This window comes from Nasonia vitripennis, chromosome 3 (genome assembly GCF_009193385.2).
Source record: "Nasonia vitripennis strain AsymCx chromosome 3, Nvit_psr_1.1, whole genome shotgun sequence".
Lineage (NCBI taxonomy): Eukaryota > Metazoa > Arthropoda > Insecta > Hymenoptera > Pteromalidae > Nasonia > Nasonia vitripennis.
The window spans coordinates 18,148,201-18,168,581 of NC_045759.1; the positions used below are offsets into that span (position 1 = coordinate 18,148,201).

The 20,381-nt window shown below is 36.2% G+C and overlaps 5 protein-coding genes across 20 annotated transcripts; 2 read left to right on the plus strand and 3 right to left on the minus strand.

The window, feature by feature from the left end:
• The first annotated feature begins 310 nt into the window (after positions 1-310).
• Or58 (odorant receptor 58) lies at positions 311-1,972 on the plus strand. Its single transcript, NM_001190710.1, has 6 exons — positions 311-661; positions 729-1,138; positions 1,226-1,325; positions 1,407-1,511; positions 1,684-1,842; positions 1,916-1,972. The coding sequence occupies exons 1-6, from the start codon at positions 311-313 to the stop codon at positions 1,970-1,972; spliced, it is 1,182 nt and encodes a 393-aa protein (NP_001177639.1).
• Positions 1,973-3,585: 1,613 nt separating this feature from the next.
• On the minus strand, positions 3,586-4,579 carry LOC100116633 (biogenesis of lysosome-related organelles complex 1 subunit 1). Its single transcript, XM_001601026.6, has 4 exons — positions 4,331-4,579; positions 4,178-4,250; positions 3,888-4,105; positions 3,586-3,803 (listed from the first exon to the last, which is right to left on the minus strand). The coding sequence occupies exons 1-4, from the start codon at positions 4,389-4,391 to the stop codon at positions 3,769-3,771; spliced, it is 387 nt and encodes a 128-aa protein (XP_001601076.1). The 5' UTR covers positions 4,392-4,579; the 3' UTR covers positions 3,586-3,768.
• Positions 4,446-9,193, minus strand: LOC100116671 (transformer-2 protein homolog alpha). Of its 9 annotated transcripts, none has more exons than XR_004344738.1 (6): positions 8,846-9,094; positions 7,865-8,383; positions 7,356-7,615; positions 7,180-7,283; positions 5,604-6,028; positions 4,446-5,102 (listed from the first exon to the last, which is right to left on the minus strand). XR_004344738.1 is itself a non-coding variant. In XM_008206931.4 (5 exons), the coding sequence occupies exons 1-5, from the start codon at positions 8,858-8,860 to the stop codon at positions 6,003-6,005; spliced, it is 924 nt and encodes a 307-aa protein (XP_008205153.1). In that variant the 5' UTR covers positions 8,861-9,193; the 3' UTR covers positions 4,446-6,002. The 9 variants fall into 9 exon arrangements, 6 of the variants coding, with proteins under 6 accessions (XP_008205153.1, XP_008205154.1, XP_031783444.1 ...); XR_004227257.2 differs by having other exon boundaries at positions 7,865-8,359; positions 8,846-9,093; XR_004227258.1 differs by having other exon boundaries at positions 5,604-6,713; positions 7,865-8,359; positions 8,846-9,093.
• Positions 9,194-9,690: 497 nt separating this feature from the next.
• On the plus strand, positions 9,691-19,600 carry LOC100116704 (interferon-inducible double-stranded RNA-dependent protein kinase activator A homolog). 8 transcript variants are annotated; one of them, XM_016984116.3, is made up of 8 exons: positions 9,694-9,987; positions 10,954-10,995; positions 11,076-11,394; positions 11,515-11,635; positions 11,714-12,032; positions 12,550-12,699; positions 12,791-12,917; positions 14,206-19,600. In XM_016984116.3, exons 2-8 carry the CDS (start codon positions 10,957-10,959, stop codon positions 14,340-14,342), a joined length of 1,212 nt encoding a protein of 403 aa, XP_016839605.1. In that variant the 5' UTR covers positions 9,694-9,987; positions 10,954-10,956; the 3' UTR covers positions 14,343-19,600. The 8 variants fall into 8 exon arrangements, with proteins under 8 accessions (XP_008205158.1, XP_016839605.1, XP_016839608.1 ...); XM_016984119.3 differs by having other exon boundaries at positions 12,806-12,917; XM_031927580.2 differs by having other exon boundaries at positions 9,703-9,987; positions 11,732-12,032.
• LOC100679320 (5-formyltetrahydrofolate cyclo-ligase) lies at positions 12,912-14,055 on the minus strand. The gene is made up of 3 exons (XM_003426033.5): positions 13,723-14,055; positions 13,317-13,572; positions 12,912-13,242 (listed from the first exon to the last, which is right to left on the minus strand). Exons 1-3 carry the CDS (start codon positions 13,831-13,833, stop codon positions 13,010-13,012), a joined length of 600 nt encoding a protein of 199 aa, XP_003426081.1. The 5' UTR covers positions 13,834-14,055; the 3' UTR covers positions 12,912-13,009.
• Positions 19,601-20,381: the final 781 nt, after the last annotated feature.

The window sequence follows — 20,381 nt, forward strand, 5'->3', positions numbered from 1 at the left end:
AGCCTTTATCCTTCGCCGATATAAATATACAGATATCGACTCTTCATCACATACACATTCACACTGTATACAGCCAATCACGGATGTAGCTATATAGTCAATTTTGAATTTTTGCAGCGAAAAGTCACGCTTGCATGGAATATTTACGGCTAATTAATGATCCCCCGCACCGCGCTCATGTCGGCAGTTTATAACTTTTGGATGCATAACATAATACACGTATAGTCGAGGTAATTAGTAAAAAGGACACTCCTGTTTGTGCTGCGGCGCTATAATCGTTCGACTCTGCCGCGCATTATGAAAGAACGCGATGACGATTCAGTCGGTCCTGCGGAGAAAAGTTGACGTTTTGTTGAAAGCTATCGCCTTGAACAAAATGTGTGTGTCGCCGAAGATGATACTTTTGGTAATAAAGTTCGCCGCCATGTATTTGGCTATCTGGCCCTTGGACAGTAGCGGAAAGCACTGGAACACGGCGTTCGATTGCCTCTGGTGGTTCTACGTCGTCAACAACGTACTGGTCATCATCCCGACGCTTCTCGCCTTCTACTCGTCCCGAAGAGACATCATAGCGGCTATGTTCTCGTGGCTCGAAATTTTGGCTCTGCTCGAAGCTCTGATAATCTTGGCGAATTTCAGATACTACAGGTCTCGCATGCAGGTGAAATTTGACATACAATTATTGCGAATATGGATTAACAATCAATCAATGATTTAACGTATAATAGCCGATACTGAAGGAAGCCGTAGACTACATCGGAAGCGCGAACAGCAGGAGGCAGCTGTGCCTCGAGAAGAGGGCCTCGATCATCACGACGACGTTCGGCGTCATCGTCGCTCTTTACATCGCAGGTATCATCATCTACATTTACAGGCCAGCGGTGACCGAGTGGGACGGAATGCTAACGACGGCTTACTATCCAGCCTCGATGAGATCGCCGTTCGCGGATGTGTTTATTTATATAACTCAGCTGACTGCTTTGCTGCACAATGGGGTGTTGATCGTTAGCGACGCGTTCACGGTGCTCTTGCTCTACGTCTGCACAGTAAGGCTCGAAGTTTTGCAGAAAAACATCCTACGCGTCGCCGATTACGACGAGCTGAAACTCTGGATTCGAGAACACGAGCGAGTTTTACGGTAATGAATGAAATAAAATAATGCTGATATGTATACGCGTGTATTCGATGCAATAATGATGGTATTTATTTGGATGGTCGAAAAAAGTTTAGTTACGGACACGAACATGGTCGTGAGGATCAACATTTCGAAAACCGTTATCAGCTTTGTGGGATACTCGGTGGGGGCTGGATTGCAAATTATCAGCGTGAGTTTATATACTAATACATTCGTACCGATGATGGCATAGTGTGCTACATATTATACTGTTATCTCTATGGTTTCCTAGCCAACCGTCACAATAGTATCGTTTCAGCGATTTGCACTCGTTATTGCCATGAACGCGATGAGGCTATTTTTCAGCGCGACATTTGCCGACGATCTTGTAAATAGCGTAAGCACGATTTTTTAAACTGAATTCGTTAATGCTGTATACGTTTTTATCGTCACGTACAGCAGAATTTCGTATGACTAATATAGCTGTAAAATCGATGCTGAGCCGACGTGTTCGTATACGTTTCATTCGTCACGTAAGTATACTACAATAATCGAGCTTTTTTACGCAGAGCAACAGCCTGATAAACACTATCTACTCAACGATCTGGTACAAAGATAATCGAGACATGAAAATTGGTAAGATAATAATAATGCTGAGGTGCCAAAAACTACTTCGAATAAGCGTCGGTGGAATAATGCCAGTTTTGGGGAAGCCTTACTTGACAAAAGTATGTACGAACACTACTATATCTACGCGCTTTATAGGTATATTAAAAAGCCAAATAACTCTCGATATTGCAGATTCTCTACACATCTGTTTCCTATTTTATGACGTTCCGAGCAATCACCGGCAATTAAGCTGAAAATATAGCTGTGGCGAGTAAATAATAAAACTAATCCGACACGCGACTTTCTAAAATAATCCTTCGTCATCATGCGACACAGTATCCGCCGTCCGCAGGACATGTACGAATGTAACGTCGCGGTTTACACGTGTAGGGTAAGTTAATTTTCTGCGGTTGTCCTCCCACGTGTCACAAACACTGCCCCCATGTTCAATCAGAGCATCGCGCGGATAGAATCGAGAGAGTTGAATTTGCATTGCTCAAGTTCGAAGTGGCAGTAGGTGAAATTTCACTTTTCGCTCAATAATCAATAATAAGATTTGATTGAATCAAAGTGCACACCTATACGCGCACGTACAGCTACCGGAAGTTACTATCTCCCGATGTGTGCGCGGGGCCGTGTTTGAACGCGATAAATCCCTTTGAAAGGCTGTGATAGCGTAAAGTGTTTGCGCCTACATTGCCGCTGACGCGCGAATACACGTAAAGAGATTCAATTAGAACTTGTTTGCACAGTCGAGTCCCTCCGTCACGATAATAATATGAAGTTGATCCTCGCCGATCAAAATCTTAAAAGTCTCGCACCTACGTAAATGATCGCGTTTATCACATATAGGCTTTGGAGAAAAAAAGTGGGATAATAAAGCTGGCGAGTCGGTAAAAATCATGTGCATACATTTTAATCTATTTTTCCTCGCGAGTATCATAAGTTCGTGTAGATAGATCGAATATGCTACATCGATATGTCCTACTTATGTATGTTATCATCGCAACTATTGCGTATAATAATGCAGTTACCTTGAAATATTACGTCGCATGACGATTTGACGATTAATGCAGTTCGACCTTTGCACTAATATATAATAAAGTCAATGTCGATCAATCCATCAACATCAATAACTTAGGTAACTGTAAAAGGTATACCTATATAATGCGAACACGTTAATGCGACGTGCGGGTTTCGTCGCTAAGTGAAATATTGAACGACCTGGTGAACCGGTACTATGGAAAAATCCAGATAGTAAGATTTACGTAGCGAAACAATTGCTCCGTTCCACCTTCCTTGCACAGCGCCATCGGCGAAGAACAAGTTTGCGGAGTCTGTATTATACACGCCTCCGCATGATAATATATGCATATGTGTGTATATATACGCTGCAGCCTGTTGCATCCCCCTCTGATTTGCGAGAGATGCAAGGTTGTTCCGGTCGATTTATTTATTTCGCATGCGTGCCATCCCGAGCATCGCCAGATACGAAATTATATACGAGGTCCAGTATATTCTGCGTGTATATGAGCAGCGATATACTGCATTTGTTGCTTAATGGGGAGAGTGGCGAACGTCAGGCGCCAAATTATATATATACTCTTAAATGCCACATACGACTATTGCTATTGCGTGCTATATGTTTTAAACTGCAAAGTCGAGATTATGGATATTTTTATAGTCTCTATACTATTAAATATATTAATTATATTCTTTTTCAAAAATCGAAAGTTCACTAAAAACTTGTCAATAAAAGTGTACTTTTCTGGAATTTAGAATACAAATTAAAAAAATTCTTTTAAAAAGAAAGCAATTAATAGATCAGGAATGATCGTTATGGGTATAGAAATTTGCATTACTCACTTATAAATTGGAATTTAATGTTAGTATATACAAAAAATAAATCTCATTTCATCATAATATTAAAAGGAATTTGATATCATAGTATAACTTAACTAATCTTTAGTATTGTATATTGTTCAAGAGAACACTTATACAATGATATATGTACATACAGCAGGAATGATTTTTACGGATGACGCTTATGCAGAAGTGGATGCTTGGCTTTCTTGCGTAGCTGAAATTTTACCACATAAGTATATAAGTTACATTCATATGCATAATTTTTTACTCAACTTTGTACTGAAATTAATGCAAAAACCTTTATAAGAATATTCTAGGGCAGTTGCGATTGTTCTCATATCACCCTCAATACTTCTGGCCCAGTTCTCGACGTCACCAATTTCTTTCAAAGCACTTGAGAATGACTCGACCAAGTGAAGCCAAGATTGTGTTTGCTTTGCAAAATTTGTAGCACTAGTTTGCAACTGTTTGGCTTCTGCATCAAGTTTTTTCTGATTCAAGTATGCTTGCGCTACCCTATTTTAATAATTTCTATAAATACCATGATATATTCATACTTCATATTCAACTGCCGTATCAAATGCTTACCCAACATTCAAATGATCAACTAAGGCTTGGGTCAAATTGTTTGCTGCTTGTACAGCTTCTTTACGCTTTTGTTCTGTATAAAATGAATAAAAGTATGCCAGTGAGTCAATTGTCTTGTTGCTATAACTACTTATACCTACTAAGAAACACTACCTTGTTTTTCTTTTCTGACGGCTTGTTGTTGCTGATGTTCCTTCACTATCGACGAAAGCATTTTATAACAATATTATGGTAAAGGGTTTCTGAAATAATAGTTCTCAACACCGTGTTTGATTTGCAAAGATGACTTTATTCAATTGTTTGCTTACATTTAATTCCTAACCTCTAAATTCGATACAGATACAGCGCAAAATATTTATATATATTAGGTCATTATCCTGCTTACAGAGGGCACTCCAATCAGTTTCTAAAATAACGCGCGAAATATGATTTGTCATATACACTTATGGTACTTAAGTATCGAGACACCGAAACTTCAGTCACTTCTTTGGGCTTTATTAACCAATGACCGAGAACAAAAAATGCACAGGCTACATTGTTTCAAATTTACAATCCAAGAAATGTAGTTGTGAAAAATTAGATTGATCTCATTCGAAAGGGATTTAAAAAACTATACGCGCAAGATATTTTAGAAAACAATGTAAATTTGAATACTATATAATAAAGAAAGATCACTATAACTATCTTGATGACAAAATTTGTTTTTGATTCAAAGTTAGGGATAGTAATCAATAATGAAGAAAAAAGATATATGCAATGAAATTTATTCATAAGCTTTCAAGTTGAAATTATTTATGAATCTCATAAATATTAAAAGGTAGCGAATTTATGAAATTCAGTTAAAATAAGTTTGCAATTTACAAATTTCAGCAAGCTCTTGATGTTCTGTCTTGATATTTTTAAAGTAAAGATAATAAAAGGATACCTGTAATCAATAGATGTGTACTTTTCATGTGGTAATGGTAAAAGATAGGAAAAGAAATGGTTGAATTTCTAGATTAAAAATATTAAAATTTTCAACAACAATAAATTGATTAATTAAAAATTTCTCAAATTTTCAGAATGAAAAAGTAATGATGAAAGTTAAACTTAATGAAAATAATGATAAGAGTTTACAAATTATTTTTGTTAAAATTATTTCTATAACCAGGAAATTCAACAAATGCGTAAATTAGTATAGTCAGCAAATTGTAAAGTCTTTTTTACGATTTGCAAGTATTGGAAAAGAACTATTAAAAGTTATGAGGAAACTGAGGTTTGGAATGGTGGAGGGAGGATTATTTGGGCGAGTTTAATCTTTTTTGAAAATTAATTGGCGTTCTAAACAAGTATAGTAAAAGTGAACAAATTTGAAGTATAAAAATTATAGAAGATTGATAAAGAATATGATCGTATGAAGTTATATAAAGCTCTATATGCTCCCTACCTATGTAAAATAAATAAAAAGATTTTGATGAATCTTGACTATTGGTTTTCTCCGTTATTTATCTATCATTCAATGTATTTTTCATCCCCTTTCATAGAACTTCAACTTTCAGCAACCCCATTATTTCATTTCATTCTTGACTTGATTTTGAAGCTTGTGGATCTTCAAAGACTTCGAAACTTGAATTTCTTTGTCGACCGGGAATAGAATCATTTCGGTATTTGGAGCTGATCATATTCTTTCTCACGTACTAGAAGCGCGCGAAAACCTTTGGAAGAATCTTCGTTAATTCAAGAGCTAAGATCTTCATTAATCTCGTCTTCGATTGTTTTCGTTCAAAAATATTCTTTCTTAATATTCTTTCTTTCTGAGCGAGTGAAACTTGCAAACTTCCCTCTATCATCCAATACCTCTTGATTCAAAACCTTATAAACAAAGAAACATGTTAGAGAGCCTACATCTATTGATATATATATTTATTTATTGTTTGTCTGTTTCTGAAGTGCCTTATATAATATTACTTTAAATTGTTTTCTTTTCTGTTAATCATTATGTACCAAAAGAATTCGCAATTGAAACCCATCTTGTTGTAAACTGGTACAGTATTTATTGAACGCAAGAGAGTTGGAATATTAACACGACCAATTGTCAAGTAATAAAATATCAACAAATTTATAAACAAATCAAAGTAGGATAATTGATCGGCTATATTCCAACTTTTACATAGTTTTCCAGATTACACAATAATAATGAATTCAGTTTTATTATCTTAACTTGACAATTCTAGTTTTATAAAAATGGAAACTCGACATGTGAAAATAAGGATATATTTGTCCATTCTGACCTTTCTATTTTATGCAAAAATAGAAGTTCACATCGATCGTTTAGAAAACTCCATTTACGTTTTTAAGTTAACGTAGTGTGTGCCAAACATTGAGCACATTGCATAGGAAGGTAAGAATAGCGACAGAATGTGAAGTTTGTATAATTATGACCCTGAGTGTACATAGGTAGAAGAAAATAGGGTCAGGTTGGGTCAAAGGATCATGTCACACAAATGGCTCCCAACACCTGGCCTCTCGCATCAAACCCGTCTCACTTAATATCGACCTGAAATCCATTAAGCAACGAAAAAAATAATTTTCTCATCCAGGTTATAGGGAGTTGTGCTTAGTAATTATTGCATGTTTTACACGTTTTTTCCCCTCTTCTCCATCTAGCATTCTTTAACTTTTTTCCTCTCTTTCATTCTCTCCCTTCCATGCACACATTCTTTTATTCAGACATTTTCTCCCACAATCATTTCCATTTCATTTCCACTTTTGCTTTAAAACTATTTTTGGCAGTTTACAAAAACATACCAATTTAATGAGAAGCTTTTTGAGGAAACATATTCTCTTTAAGTGAGACTCTATTTTTTCTTTGCTTAAAAGAAATACATTTTTTATTGTACTACTTAGAAAAATATTCAGAAATTGTAAAAACAAATTTTTTTACATCCACGACTGTTCATGTCTATGTACACTGCCTGAATTTTTATACGAAGCTTTATTTGTTGATTGGCGATTTGACTTACGTGGAGAGTAGGAGCGTGATCTGGATCTTTCATAACGCGAGGAGCGCCGTCGGTTTGAGTAATAAGGACTTGGCGAACGACGGTAGTTTCCTCTGCTGTTGTAACTAAGCAAAGAATACGATTAGTAAAACAAATTTTTCAATTCGATCGTTAGGCTCAAGTGAATTTTTACTTACTCTCTTCTTCTTTGTCCATCCCAGCCACCACTGCCGCCACCACCGCCGCCACCACCACCACTACCGCCGCCGCCACCGCAGACATGTGTAGGTTTGCCTATGTAAATTCCTGGGGTTGGTGTGTGAGCCCGTTCTGTGATAGAATAATCCACCCTGATTCGTCGTCCATCAATTGCCATTCCACTGCATTGTTCTTTAGCTACCTTTGCATCTTCCAGTGATTCAAAGTACACAAAACAAAATCCTTTTGGGCGCTTTGTCTGAAAAAAAAAGCAATACATAATAACAACTTTGCCTTTTCATAGTCTAAAGTATTTTGTTGCCCAAGGCCTTTAACGCATCACCTACACTCAATTGCGTACGTTCTAAATCTTGGGCTAGATTTATGTTCCCCAATTTACTTTGTATGTTATTTCTATATTGAAAAAGGGGTAAAAAATACTAACAATATAGATACTACTGGGGTATTTCGAATTTGATCACATAAAATATACTGAAGATAAACATACCTTTGCATCAATGACAACGACTACGCGCTCCACAGGTCCATATTTTGAGAAGATATGATAAAGACTTTGTTCACTGGTACAGATTGATAAACCAAAGACACCTAAGCACCGGCTTGGAGTAGGATTATCTCTGTTTCCAACATGACGTCTTCTGGAGGACATTGGACTTCTTGAGTGTGATCTGGTATACATGTTTCTATCCCTTGAGTAACGAGATCTGGAGTAAGATCGAGATCTGCTGCGAGAAGCACGACCTCTATAGGGTGAGCGACTACGACTTCTGCTGCCACCTCTGCGACCCTCATACTTGGAGCTGCGGTATGACTTGCGACTGCGGGTGACAGAGTGGCTGCGTGACCTTGAGTAGTTCTTCATGGCCCTGTGGCCTTCCTTGTGCTCCCGGTACTTGCTTGACTTTGAATGTGAACGTGATTCCTGCATGTCGTCGTCGGCTCTTGATCTTCTTGGACTTGCACTGCGACTTCCACTCCGCTTCTGTGTGTAAGGTAGCAAATGATGCTTGGAAAAGTACAAAAAAATTGACATTCAAAGGAAACACCATGCAACAGTAGTCATCATGCCAGGATGAAGTTTTATAAAAATTCTTGAATGTTAGTCTTGACAACTTCGTTTAATCGATTCGCGTACATAAAAATTAAATAGAATCAGCGAATTAGATGTAAACTACGTATATAAAAACAGTAAATATTTATATAGTTAACAACGCGCGGTTCGATTATACCGAAAAGTAAGGTAATAAGATTTCGAGAATGGAGCAGAACGTAGAGGCAAGAAGAAGACGGAAAATACTACGGAACAACTACACATAGAATTTCACCAAGAGACAGGCAATTGTTCTCCGGCGAAATAAAAAAAAGGGTTCATGCATGCCTCTCGGGAAGAGTCGGCCATGCGATTCTCGCCGTCTCATGCACGCATCAGCTTACGCAGTGCATCACCGCGCGGCAAAACGATCCTTACCTTGACGTCGTCCATAATAATCAAAGCGCACTGTTGTTGCCCGGCTTTTCAACCAGCGAAATTCGCTTCGCCGTTGAAAATCCTGCAATTTGGGGACAGAGAAAGTAGAACAAAGAAGTCCAGAGGCGGCGATTTTTCGGGAACGTGAATGCGAGAAATACGCAGCTCGGAGCGTCGTTTCCTTCTCTCTTTCGTCGTCGCTACTTCCGTTCCGTCGACTCTACTAGAACTGCGCTTCGCGTAATGGCGATGCCGACCAACCGGCTTGAGGAGGAGGGAGAGAGACAGAAACAAAAGCTGCGCATTTCGCTCCGTCCTTGTCGCGATGTGCGCAGAATAAACTTACCGGAAAATGGGGTGTTGTTTGAAACTTCCGGCGTTGCTGGTCTATTGGTGTCGCTGATTGGTCTGCGCTCGGTAACGCGGGATACTTGAACATTGTTTTGTTTGATCGATGCTCAGCTGCGGCTGAGTTATTATAATCTATCATAATATTAGACTCTGTTTCAAGCCTTATTAAACGTTTTACGAAATCACGACTCGAGAGATTCGAGCTTTTTATTTAGGGATAGGAGCAGTAGTCGACAGCTGAATTCGAGGATTGTTCAGCTGCACTTAGGTATTATGCTGTTAATGTCGCAAGCATGTAAAAGGTAGAGACTCTACAATATCAGCGAATCCACTTAAAAACTATTTATATTGGATCAAAGTTTTGTTATTTAAAATGCGACAGGACGAGATCTACGTTACCGACGCGAAGGTGGTAAAAGATGAGCGAAATACAGAGACCAGCGCAAAGCGCGTGCCATCTAGAGGGCAATTTTCAAACTATCCAGCGACACTGACTATACTATATTCTGTATAATGCGTATCATTGCTGCAGAAGAGAGCCGCAAACGAGGAAGGATTCTCCGGTAGTCTCGACGAACCATTTTTCCCGTCGTCAAACGGATCAAGCTTTTTGTGAGACTTGGATCGGTCACAAAAAGCGGGATTCGCTTTTCGTATAGGAAGATTTGGCCCGGTAGAGTATTCCCGCACAGCTAACGGAGAAAAGTCGCCACTCAGCTGCTCGTGATTTTATAACAGAGACAGACCGCATCGAAAAGCCTATCAACAGTGCACCAGGAGCTTGCTGCCTTGTGAGTATAAACAGAAGCTTTGTCTATAATACTTCCTACATGCTGTGCAACATGCATTTATCCCTTTCTCAGTGCAAGCTTCTCTCGATTACTGCACTGTGGATCTCGTTATAGCTTTCGCGGTCTGCGACGACCCTTTCCCTTTAAACAATACCTATACTCCGGACAAACACGGTCGATCGCTCTCGGCGACGAATGAAAGAGAGAGAGAGAGAGAGAGAGAGAGAGAGAGACAGTAGCGACAGTGACGGAGAGGCAAGAGATAGTTGTAGATAATAGCCGGCGACTGCTGAATTCTGTATAGGTACTCCCAGCAACAACAAGCAGACTTTCAACTGAGACATCCTCTCAAAATTCGAGACTATTCTTGCCGTACGAGGCATATATAGACCGTCTGCATGTTATAACGCAGCCCCTTTTTAAACGAACGACAAAAATGGCCGACTGCCGAGAGCCGGCTTCTTCTTCGACACTTTTCACGAACATCTGTGTGTGTCCGATGCTTTCTCGCAATTGACATTCTCACGACTCGCGTGTGTGGAAAATTTCCCGTCAAAATTATCGCGCTGCAGCATCCATCTCGTCGTTTCCCATAGGAAAGGGGAGCTTGCAAAGCGAAATACGTTGGATTATCGCGAGCTCCGTTTTTATCGAGGTTTTTATTCTGCTTACCACTAGCAGCCTGTATTGTATCAGCTTACAGTGCAAGTTCTAGCAAATCTTAGGACTGTTTAAATAAGAGGCCTAAGTATTTGTTTGAGCATAGCAGGCATAAGCACAACTGCTCCTACTCTGTTGTATTAGTCATTAAAATGCCTGTGTGCACTGGTCATTGAATTGTTAATTGATGTTCTTTTATTGCTGGTTCATCTATCAACATGTTTCATTGATTATATGGGATTAATTGATAGTTTCTAATTTATTCAAAATTAGTTGACATTAATAGAACATTTTCTCGGGTACCAGGTAATGGAAGATCTGAGACAACAAGTTGGATCCAACATGATGGTGAGATCATTTTTTGTTCTAAAAATAAAAAATTTCACAGTATTTTGTTGATGGTTATTAACAGCCTGTGTGTCATTCAGGATGGTGGGATTGATGAGTTGCGGCAAGGAGTGGGAAATATGATGGTTGGCGGTGTGGTTCCAGTTCCAAATCATGCCAATAATGTTCATCGCCGCAGTAAAACAAGAGTTACAATGCATGCTCTTATGTCTGAAGCTCTGCCTCTTGATGAGGCAGCACGACTGGAAATGAAAGCTTTACCAAATAAGACACCGGTGTCCGTTCTTCAAGAATTGTTATCTCGTAGAGGTACTACTCCAAAGTATGAGCTTGTGCAAATTGAAGGTGCTATCCATGAGCCAACATTTCGATATCGTGTCACTGTTGCTGATGTTGTTGGTATGTAATCAACTGACATAATTTTAAATAATATATTTAAAAGTTAATCATTTTAAAGAGCTTTTGAAATGCTCATGATGCATGAAAAATAATTGATTGTAATAGATCCAATTGTTTCAGCTATGGGTACTGGTAGGTCCAAAAAAGAAGCAAAGCACGCTGCTGCTAAAGCTGTGCTTGACAAGCTTATTGGAGTAAATACTGAAAATGCTGAAGCTCCAATACCAAACAGTATTCCCGAGTGAGTATTAAAATTGTTTCTTAATTCTAAAAATTACTTATTCTCAAAAGAAGGATATATGTTCACACTTTAAAATAGTGAAAATTTTCCTTTAAGCTCTCAAAATATACAAGAAATTCAAAGTGGCTATGGGGAAGAGAAGGTTGTGAACAATCCAATTGGGTCACTACAAGAAATGTGCATGTCTCGTCACTGGCCACCACCAAAGTACTCGATGGAGGGTGAAGAAGGCTTGCCTCATGAGAGACAGTTCACTATTGTTTGCTCTATTCTGAAATACCGTCAAGTTGGACAAGGAAAAAGCAAAAAATTAGCCAAACGGCAAGCTGCTCATAAGATGTGGCAGTCTCTTCAAGATACAAACTCTAATCGTACACAGGGTGTGGATGAAGATGAGGTAAGAATTTATATTAAAAGCTCAAAATATTCTTTTTTAAAGAGTAACATGAAATAAATAATAGAAATATAAAAAGTATCTAGAAATACTGATCACTGAAAACATGTTCTGCTTATAAAAAAAGTCTTGATTAATTACAAAGTGAAAAATGGTATTTTTGAAAATAACAGACCAAAAATTTAGACAAACATTTAACTGAATTATTTGCTTACTATAATAATAACATTAAATTGAATTTAAACATTATTAGCAAAATTAAATTCGGTTATTCATAGTTTATACATTGTAAGTAATGTTACATACTCATTGATACATATGAATGGCACATGAAAGTGAAGTGGAAGTGGTCTTTTGGTCTGTCAATCTTTGGAGAAAACATTGTTTTTTTCTTCAGAATCTATAACGGACATTCTTTGTTGGTGTTATTACCTTTTTGACAGATTAACACTTCACACTAATCATTTCCACTTCGTTTTAATTTACAAGTTTTACATTTTATATCAATTGTCCGTTATAGATTGTGCAGAGAAATGCTAACGTGAATGCCCATTATGCTGATCTAAAAGATAGTAAAATTGCAACATTGACTACACCACATAGTCACAAAGTTTCACAATTCCACAAGAATTTGAAGTCTTCCACAGGTGTAAAACTATTTGAGCTTCAGGTTGGTAGTTTATTTTTAAAAACTTTGATGGATGATAGGCAAAAAAGTGAACTGTTTTTATAAATATATGTATGAGCTATCTGAAAATCAGACTCATTTGTTTCAGAACACTTGTCTGAATGATGGAGACGTGAATTTGGTACAGTTCCTGCAAGAAATTGCATCAGAGCAGCAGTTCGAAGTTACTTATGTAGACATTGAAGAAAAAAGTATTTCTGGTAAGAAAATGTCATTTACTTTTTATTATAACATATATAAGTACAAAATATACAATTATTCACATGTACAACAAAATGAGTTTTGGACAAACTCAATTTGAATCATCTTTATCTGTCAAAACTAAATCAAGCAAAAAATCTTTCTCATTTGTTGGAATGTCTTCATATATTTGCTCATTGAATGCTACAGCTACCAAATATGGCATTCGTTTTTCATGCAGTGCAATTGATTCAAGATATTTATCATAGTATCCCATACCATGACCTAATCTTTTTCCACTCTTCGTAAAAGCCACTCCTGGTAATATTATTAAATCTAATCCACCTGAAAAGTAAGAAAACTAACTAATTTTAGTCACACAAATAATTATGGTTGTTTGCTATGAATAGTGTGCTTACCAGTTTCTAGTGCATCTTCTCTTATTTCTTTAATACTAGGTTGCTTGATATTCCACTTTGTCAAAGGTAATTTATCATAATCTTCCATTGAATAAAGCTGAACCATTTCCATTTTTTTCCCTTGATAACGTGGAACAAAAACTTGTTTTCCTTTAGCAAAAATATCTTTCAAAAATGGTACTGTATCAATTTCATCTTCTGTACTTAGATATATAGATATTTTCTGACTTGTTTTATATTGCGGTAAAGCTAAGAACTAAAAACATAATCTTGATTATTTAATTTCCTGATAATAGTTGGGCACGAAAGAAACGAATTTTCATAGTGTTAAAACTTAAGGGTATTAGGTTATGCTACAGATTTAAACTGATGCAGATTATTAATAGATGTAAGAATTACGCTTTACCTTGATTAATACAGATTCAGATTGCCGCTTTTTTTCAACACCATCCAATTTTTTTAATACATTGGTAATTTCTTCGCGCAAAGCCGCCTTTGCAGCTTTTAACGTCGACATATCCGTGTTCACACTTAACCTAAAACGTTTTACTTATCGTTGCTTCTGTGCGCAATGCGTATGGTGCAGCGACTGACCAAAATCAAATTTCTTCATAATCACTACTCATTTCTTGGTAAACAGACTCCCTCCGCTTATTTCCTTATATTGGAAGTACATCTGTTTACGACGTGACGAAAATTGTTTTGATTGACCCCTGTGACTTATTTCTAATCGATATCTTTCTTGTTATACAAATGTTTTTAAAAATACGGGAAAAAGTAAACAAAATCGTATACGAATATAAATTGGAGATTTATTTATTTATTTATTTTTTTATTTATTACGATAAATTCATTGTTGATTTCAATTTTTCAAAATTATTTTTTTTAGGAAAATGCCAGTGTCTTGTTCAACTGTCTACGCTCCCAGTGGCGGTATGCTATGGTTCAGGCATGACAAGCAAAGATGCTCAAGCTGCAGCAGCTCAAAACGCTCTGGAATACTTGAAAATTATGACCAAGAAGTGAGCCAGCGCTTTGCTTCTGCCAATCGCTGCCATTAGTTGCAAATCTAACAACATCCTGTCAAAAGCTAATGGCTGTAGATCTAACGGTAAATTCTTTGGTAGCGACGATGAAATACCAAATTTAAAAATCAGTAAAATTGATCGTAAGTTAGAAACGGAAACCAGTAAGGGAAATCGCATATCTAAGGCACCCGTGCGTACGCTCAACACTATCGGCAAAAAAATCAGCAACAGTACCAGTGAAAATAACAAAATCATCGATAGAGCCAAGTCAAGTGTTGAAAGATTTGATACTGTCATAAGTACTAACTGTTCTATCAATACTCCATCTGGAATTCAGCTGACTAATTCAAAAGATTATTGCGCAAAGAAATATGTTAATGACCTGGGCTCCAAATTTAAGAATTACCAGTCGGAATGTCATAAGGATATTTCTATTAATCAGCAAGGTAGCAAAGCAAGGTCAATTGATAATCTGACAACTCGGTATTCGAATCATGTAACGCCGTCGGGATTTCATCGAGAAAACAATCAAGTGACCAGTACGCAATGTTCTCGCGATGACAATAACAGTAGCAGCATTTACACCGTTGGACGAAAAACTTTAGATCATCAGAGTAATCAAGCAAAGATAACGCCTGTAAATTTTCCTCCACTTCGCGCTCCTCAAAGTATTGTTAATGTTCGACATCCTTTTCTGACCGAAGCTAGGACGAAGCACAACGAAATTATTCCTAGTAATGGTTTGAAATCTAAATCTACTCTTAATACGATATTGCAATCGAGCGCAAAGGATTTAGAATCTGGAAGACAGGCGTATCATAATTTTGGCACTTCCACACTCAACATGACGACGAACATGTCGCCTTATCCGAGAGCGGATCCCTTTCCACAACCTACCTTGGCATCCGTATTGTTTCCAGACACCGGGCAGTTTTCTCAATCTGCTTCCTCCTACTCAACCAACCAGTTTCAAACTTACGATCCTGCGAGCTATCACACGAGTACTCCGGTTATACCACAATTTTCCGAAAACTCACTTTCCTTTCCTCAATACGATAGTACTACTTTTGTTCAACCTAGCCACTATCCAGCGGCTGATATAACTAGTAGTCAATTTCAATACCAAACTCCCGGTGTAGGACAAATACAGGACTCGACTATGTTTATTCAGGGTCTTCAAAATTCAATCACAATGACAGATCAGTACACTGCTCCAAATTATGCTAGGGCGGTAAGAACGGAACTGATGCATAGATTGCGTCGACCACCGAGATTTACCAAGTAATGAAACTGAATTCATGTTTTATGCTGACCAAAGCACCTCCTTACAAATTTATTTTTCGGACGTGGAATATTTTATCGAAAACTAATTAAATTGTAGTATATATTTCTTTTATGTTGCAAGTATACGTGATTTTTCTGCAATCGAAATTTGAGAAATTTTCACTTTTTTATCATAGAGCTAAAGTTAAACTATTCGTGAAAGTGAAACGTACCGATTTTTGGTTTTCAATGAAATATTTCATCATGGATGAAAGTATAGAATTTGGTGAAAATTATTTCAATCGCAGATCCATGTTGAAATAAATTTCACCTAGCACTCAACGTTTTTGAGTAAGAAAATATGATTTATTTACTTTGTTGTGATTTATACTATTATATACAATCATCTCGTGAACAGCGATGGCCGAGCCGCGGCAGGTCAGTTAGTTAATATAAAGCTGGGTGTTTTGATGGTATATTTTTTTTATGCTTTAGTCATTTAGAGAAAAAAAATGAAGAAAAGCGTTTAATTGTAAATACGTTATAATACCAAGGAAAAGTCGGTATGCGACAGATGCGAAATCTTTAAAAATGACAAAATGAAATTTTGATGAACTGATGTGAATGATACTGACCACGTATGATTGATTCTTATGTGTTACATACAATTTTTTCATGATAAATTGTTTTTTTTTCATACAGTAGAATGGTTGATGGATATAACACACGAAAAACGTTTTCAAGGTGATACATAATCTACAAGCTATACTTTGCATAGAATTAGTGGAGGTTTTCCAATAATTGCATAATACTTAGCTTAAAGTGATGTATTTTTAGTGTGCTTGAAAGAGAAACGCAAAAAAAAAGAAAGAAAAAAAACACAAAACGGAAGAGCGAATGTATTCTTATACATATTTTGCTTTTCAACATTCTCAATCCGTTTCTCGTTTGGAATTAATTTTAATGTCGCTTTTTCCAATAAAAATACATACATAGAAGGGTGTGTAAAGTGATTAAAGAAAATCAATGAAAACTAAAAAAAAATGAAAAACGAACCGTGAAAAATCGACATTGCTACAAACTCGTAGTTGCGAGAAAAAACTTGGCTGCTGAAGCACTGTCTTCAGTCCTTAAAATTTCAGGTGTACTTATAATATGTGATTTTTAGGATTGAAGTATAACGCGAAATTTCTACAGCTCTATGACGCCCATACTAATAGCGTAAAGAAATATTGGATAAAGTCTTAATAACATTTTTAGTACTACGTAGTAGCAAGGCCTTTTATATGCAAAAAATATTTTGCATATAAATCGAGATAAAAGAGATGATTTACTAAGACTTTGTTCAGTAGCTTTTTAGAATATAGAAAAATGAAAAAATACTACACTAAAAGTCCGATTAATCTTTTTTCTAATAAGTAATACTGTGATGATGTAAAATGTACACGTTATACTGGATCTGCCCAGTTATACAAAAGCATACAAATGATATATTATTAACCGATGAGATCTCGCAACGGCGATGGTGAAGATGAAAAGATGACGACGATAATAATATTAATAATTAATCTTACGATGGTGTATGTTTTTTCTTTAGTACGGTAGCGCATAAAGTCATAAGCATCATAAATAATGTACTCGTAAGATTAATCCTCATAAAGATTTTCTCATTAAGTACGCATTGTATAGCCAAGTGTAATAAGCTATTCGCGTGTATTAGGATTTCTTTCGAGCACGAATCACGAGTATTCTGTTCTTGGACAGAACGATATTATAAATGAATAATCGGAAATGAAAAAAATTCTCGATTAATGTATACAAAAGGGAAACGGAGTTAAATGATTCAGCTTTGTTAAAGCGATCGAAATGGAACTTACAAAAGAAGCAAAACGGACAAGTTTTTTTTTATCCAACCATTCACTAACTATTCGATGCTATTCCTGATTATTGCCGATCCATATTTGTGTGGTTTTCAATGGTGTCATATCTGGGAATACATCGAAAAGCAACGTAGTATATGGCGAATAAAGATAATGAAGCGACACGAACATGTGTCGATTGTGAATGGAGAAAGAAAGATAAGAGACGCATGCACGCGTTTGGAAAATAAGCATTATTTACATGCAAAGTATAGTATGAGAGACACAAATTTAACGTAAATATAGTTCAAAGTGAAGAATAATTTCTCCCTGCAAGAAATGAAAAAAAAATAAAAATATTCATAATTTCTTAAAATTTAACAAAAAATGTTTCGTTTGATATTTCATGTGGTTGGGAAAGTAATATTTCTTGTCGGGAGAAAATTTTTCGATGAGTTAAATGAGCATGATAATGATTATATATGCGAAAACTCAAGAAGAGACTAATAATATGCAGTTGGAGAACGAAGGAAATTGATCGATTATACATACTCGAAAGAGAGAAAGATAGACGAAACGTATTCGTGTTACTGGCGATCTTCAGCGAAGATCGCAGAGAGCGTTTTATATTTTTTAATGAATAAAGAGAGAAAGAGAGCGATGATAAAATGAGAGAAAGTAGAAGAGAAAACGCAAAAGAGCGAAATAATAACTACACTATCGAAGGTGTAATAAAATAATAATTACAACCAAAATTATACGTAAAAGAATAATTTGAAATAATGCGCTAGAGGAGCAGATACGACGGAAGCCGCGAGGGGGAAGCCAAGGAAAGGAGAGAAAATAGACTTTCCTCCTCTGCAGCAGACGGCTCGAATTTATTTCTCATAGTATTATCAGGAATACTGCACTTTTTCTCCCTGTTTTATTTTCTACATTATTATATAATACTTTCTAAATAAGAAATAAATAGCTGATTGGTCCGAATGTATTTGTTATTATCTGGGAAATATACCAACTTGAAGCAAAAATTACGTGTACAAAAACAGTTTAATAGATCCAAATTAAATTGCTCTTGTACTTGGTAAGTAGTCTTTGATTTGAATTGAATATTTTCCAAAGATGACACTAAAGCATTAGAAAATTTAATTTCCATTTCATTTCTACTTATTGTCGATGAAAACTTGACAGTTTCTTGATAGTTGATGTTTCCATGATACTTGTTCAAGAAAAATTAATACCACGACTTTTCTGTATGCACATTACAGAAGTGACCTTTTCAGAATACACCACTGTGAAATGCCAGAAATGATTCGATGTAAACGTTAATTACATTAGGATCTTATGGATTTCATATTAAAATGAATTAATCGAAAATTAAAAGAACGCAATAATTAAAGATCTTATTATCTTTTTCTTTTCATCGAATAGAATGTGCGCACGTTAGAGACGAGCGTTTCTATTCTGGGTATGTAACGAATTAAATTACGGTATATACTTGCCTTCAAAATTATATAAATACATACATTTTTCGTATTAACCAATTATTGTTTTATCAAATTAATGCTTCCTTTGGTGCGGTTTGAATAACTCGTGTCAGTTTGTTGACTGCATTTATTATGTTTGGTGTGCGAGAATTTAGATCTGTTTGATGATTCTCATTCTAACGCGAAAAACGATTTTAATAAAAGGGAATATCCTCCTCTGTGCTTTGCGACATTCGCAAAAGTTCCTTAGCATCTCGCGCGCTCGTCTAGGCGACAGTATGATATATAATATAGACTTTGTAATTTTTACACTTGAAAAGCGCGTAAAGCGCGTTTATTTATGAATTTTCGTTTTTGTTATTTTATATCTTTTTTTTTGTTTTTCATCGAATTTCTTCCGCCTCCCCCGTATGATCAAACGATCCAGACGAGAATTTCGGTATGAGCGCGTGATTTATACGTGAGAGGAGAAGAAACAAAAAGTAATATAACACGGACATGGCATACAGATTACGACATACAAACAAACATAAACAAAAGCAAATGCCCTTTCTATACACGTGTTGGGTACTAGATACTTATAATCAAGGTTGTTCTATGTATGATGTGCGTGTAACACTGTTAATAAAATACTGATGCTTATGAAATGATGTTGTTTTGATTTTTCCCTACTCATTATAATAATTAGCTATTTTTAGTTTTTAAGTTTGAGTTTGAACACCTTAGCTGTGATATTTATGCTTTTAAAATATACAAAAAACTCTAAAAAATACTTGGGTGCACAACAGTATAGTGCAGAACTTGAAGTGATAATTAAATGTTGACTTCGTTTTTATTACTTTTTTTACTTGCGAGCTCACTGAATAACTCATATGAGCAAATCCACGAGCGAGTGGAAACAACTCAGGTGTTGGAAGTTGAGAATTTCAAATTGAGAGCACACCTACCAGACCAACTTTTTTTCATTCTTTGGGCCATCTGGAATGAGAAAATGCGCGCGTGCATGGTCGATCCCTGGCCAATTCTTTTTCGGGGCAGTTTAAATTCTCTTATGGGAATTTAACATAAAAAAATTAACGTAAATAACCCATGGTTCCAATTCATCTTAAAAATTCTTATAACTTTTGATCCAAGCGGTCAACTTTAACTATCCGGGGCTCAAATTAAAGCTCTTTTCTTCTACTTTAATTTTAAATATTTAGATTAACATTTCTATTTTACGACCAGCTATATATATGACAATGAAAATTGCCAAAAAACGTCCATGATTGATAGGCATATATATAGCTGATCGTAAAATAAAAATTTTAATCTAAATTTTTAAAATTAAAGTAGAAGAAAAGAGCTTTAATTTGAGCCCCGGATGGTTAAAGTTGACTGCTGGGATCAAAAGTTATAAGGATTTTAAAAAAAGGAAAAATTGCTAAT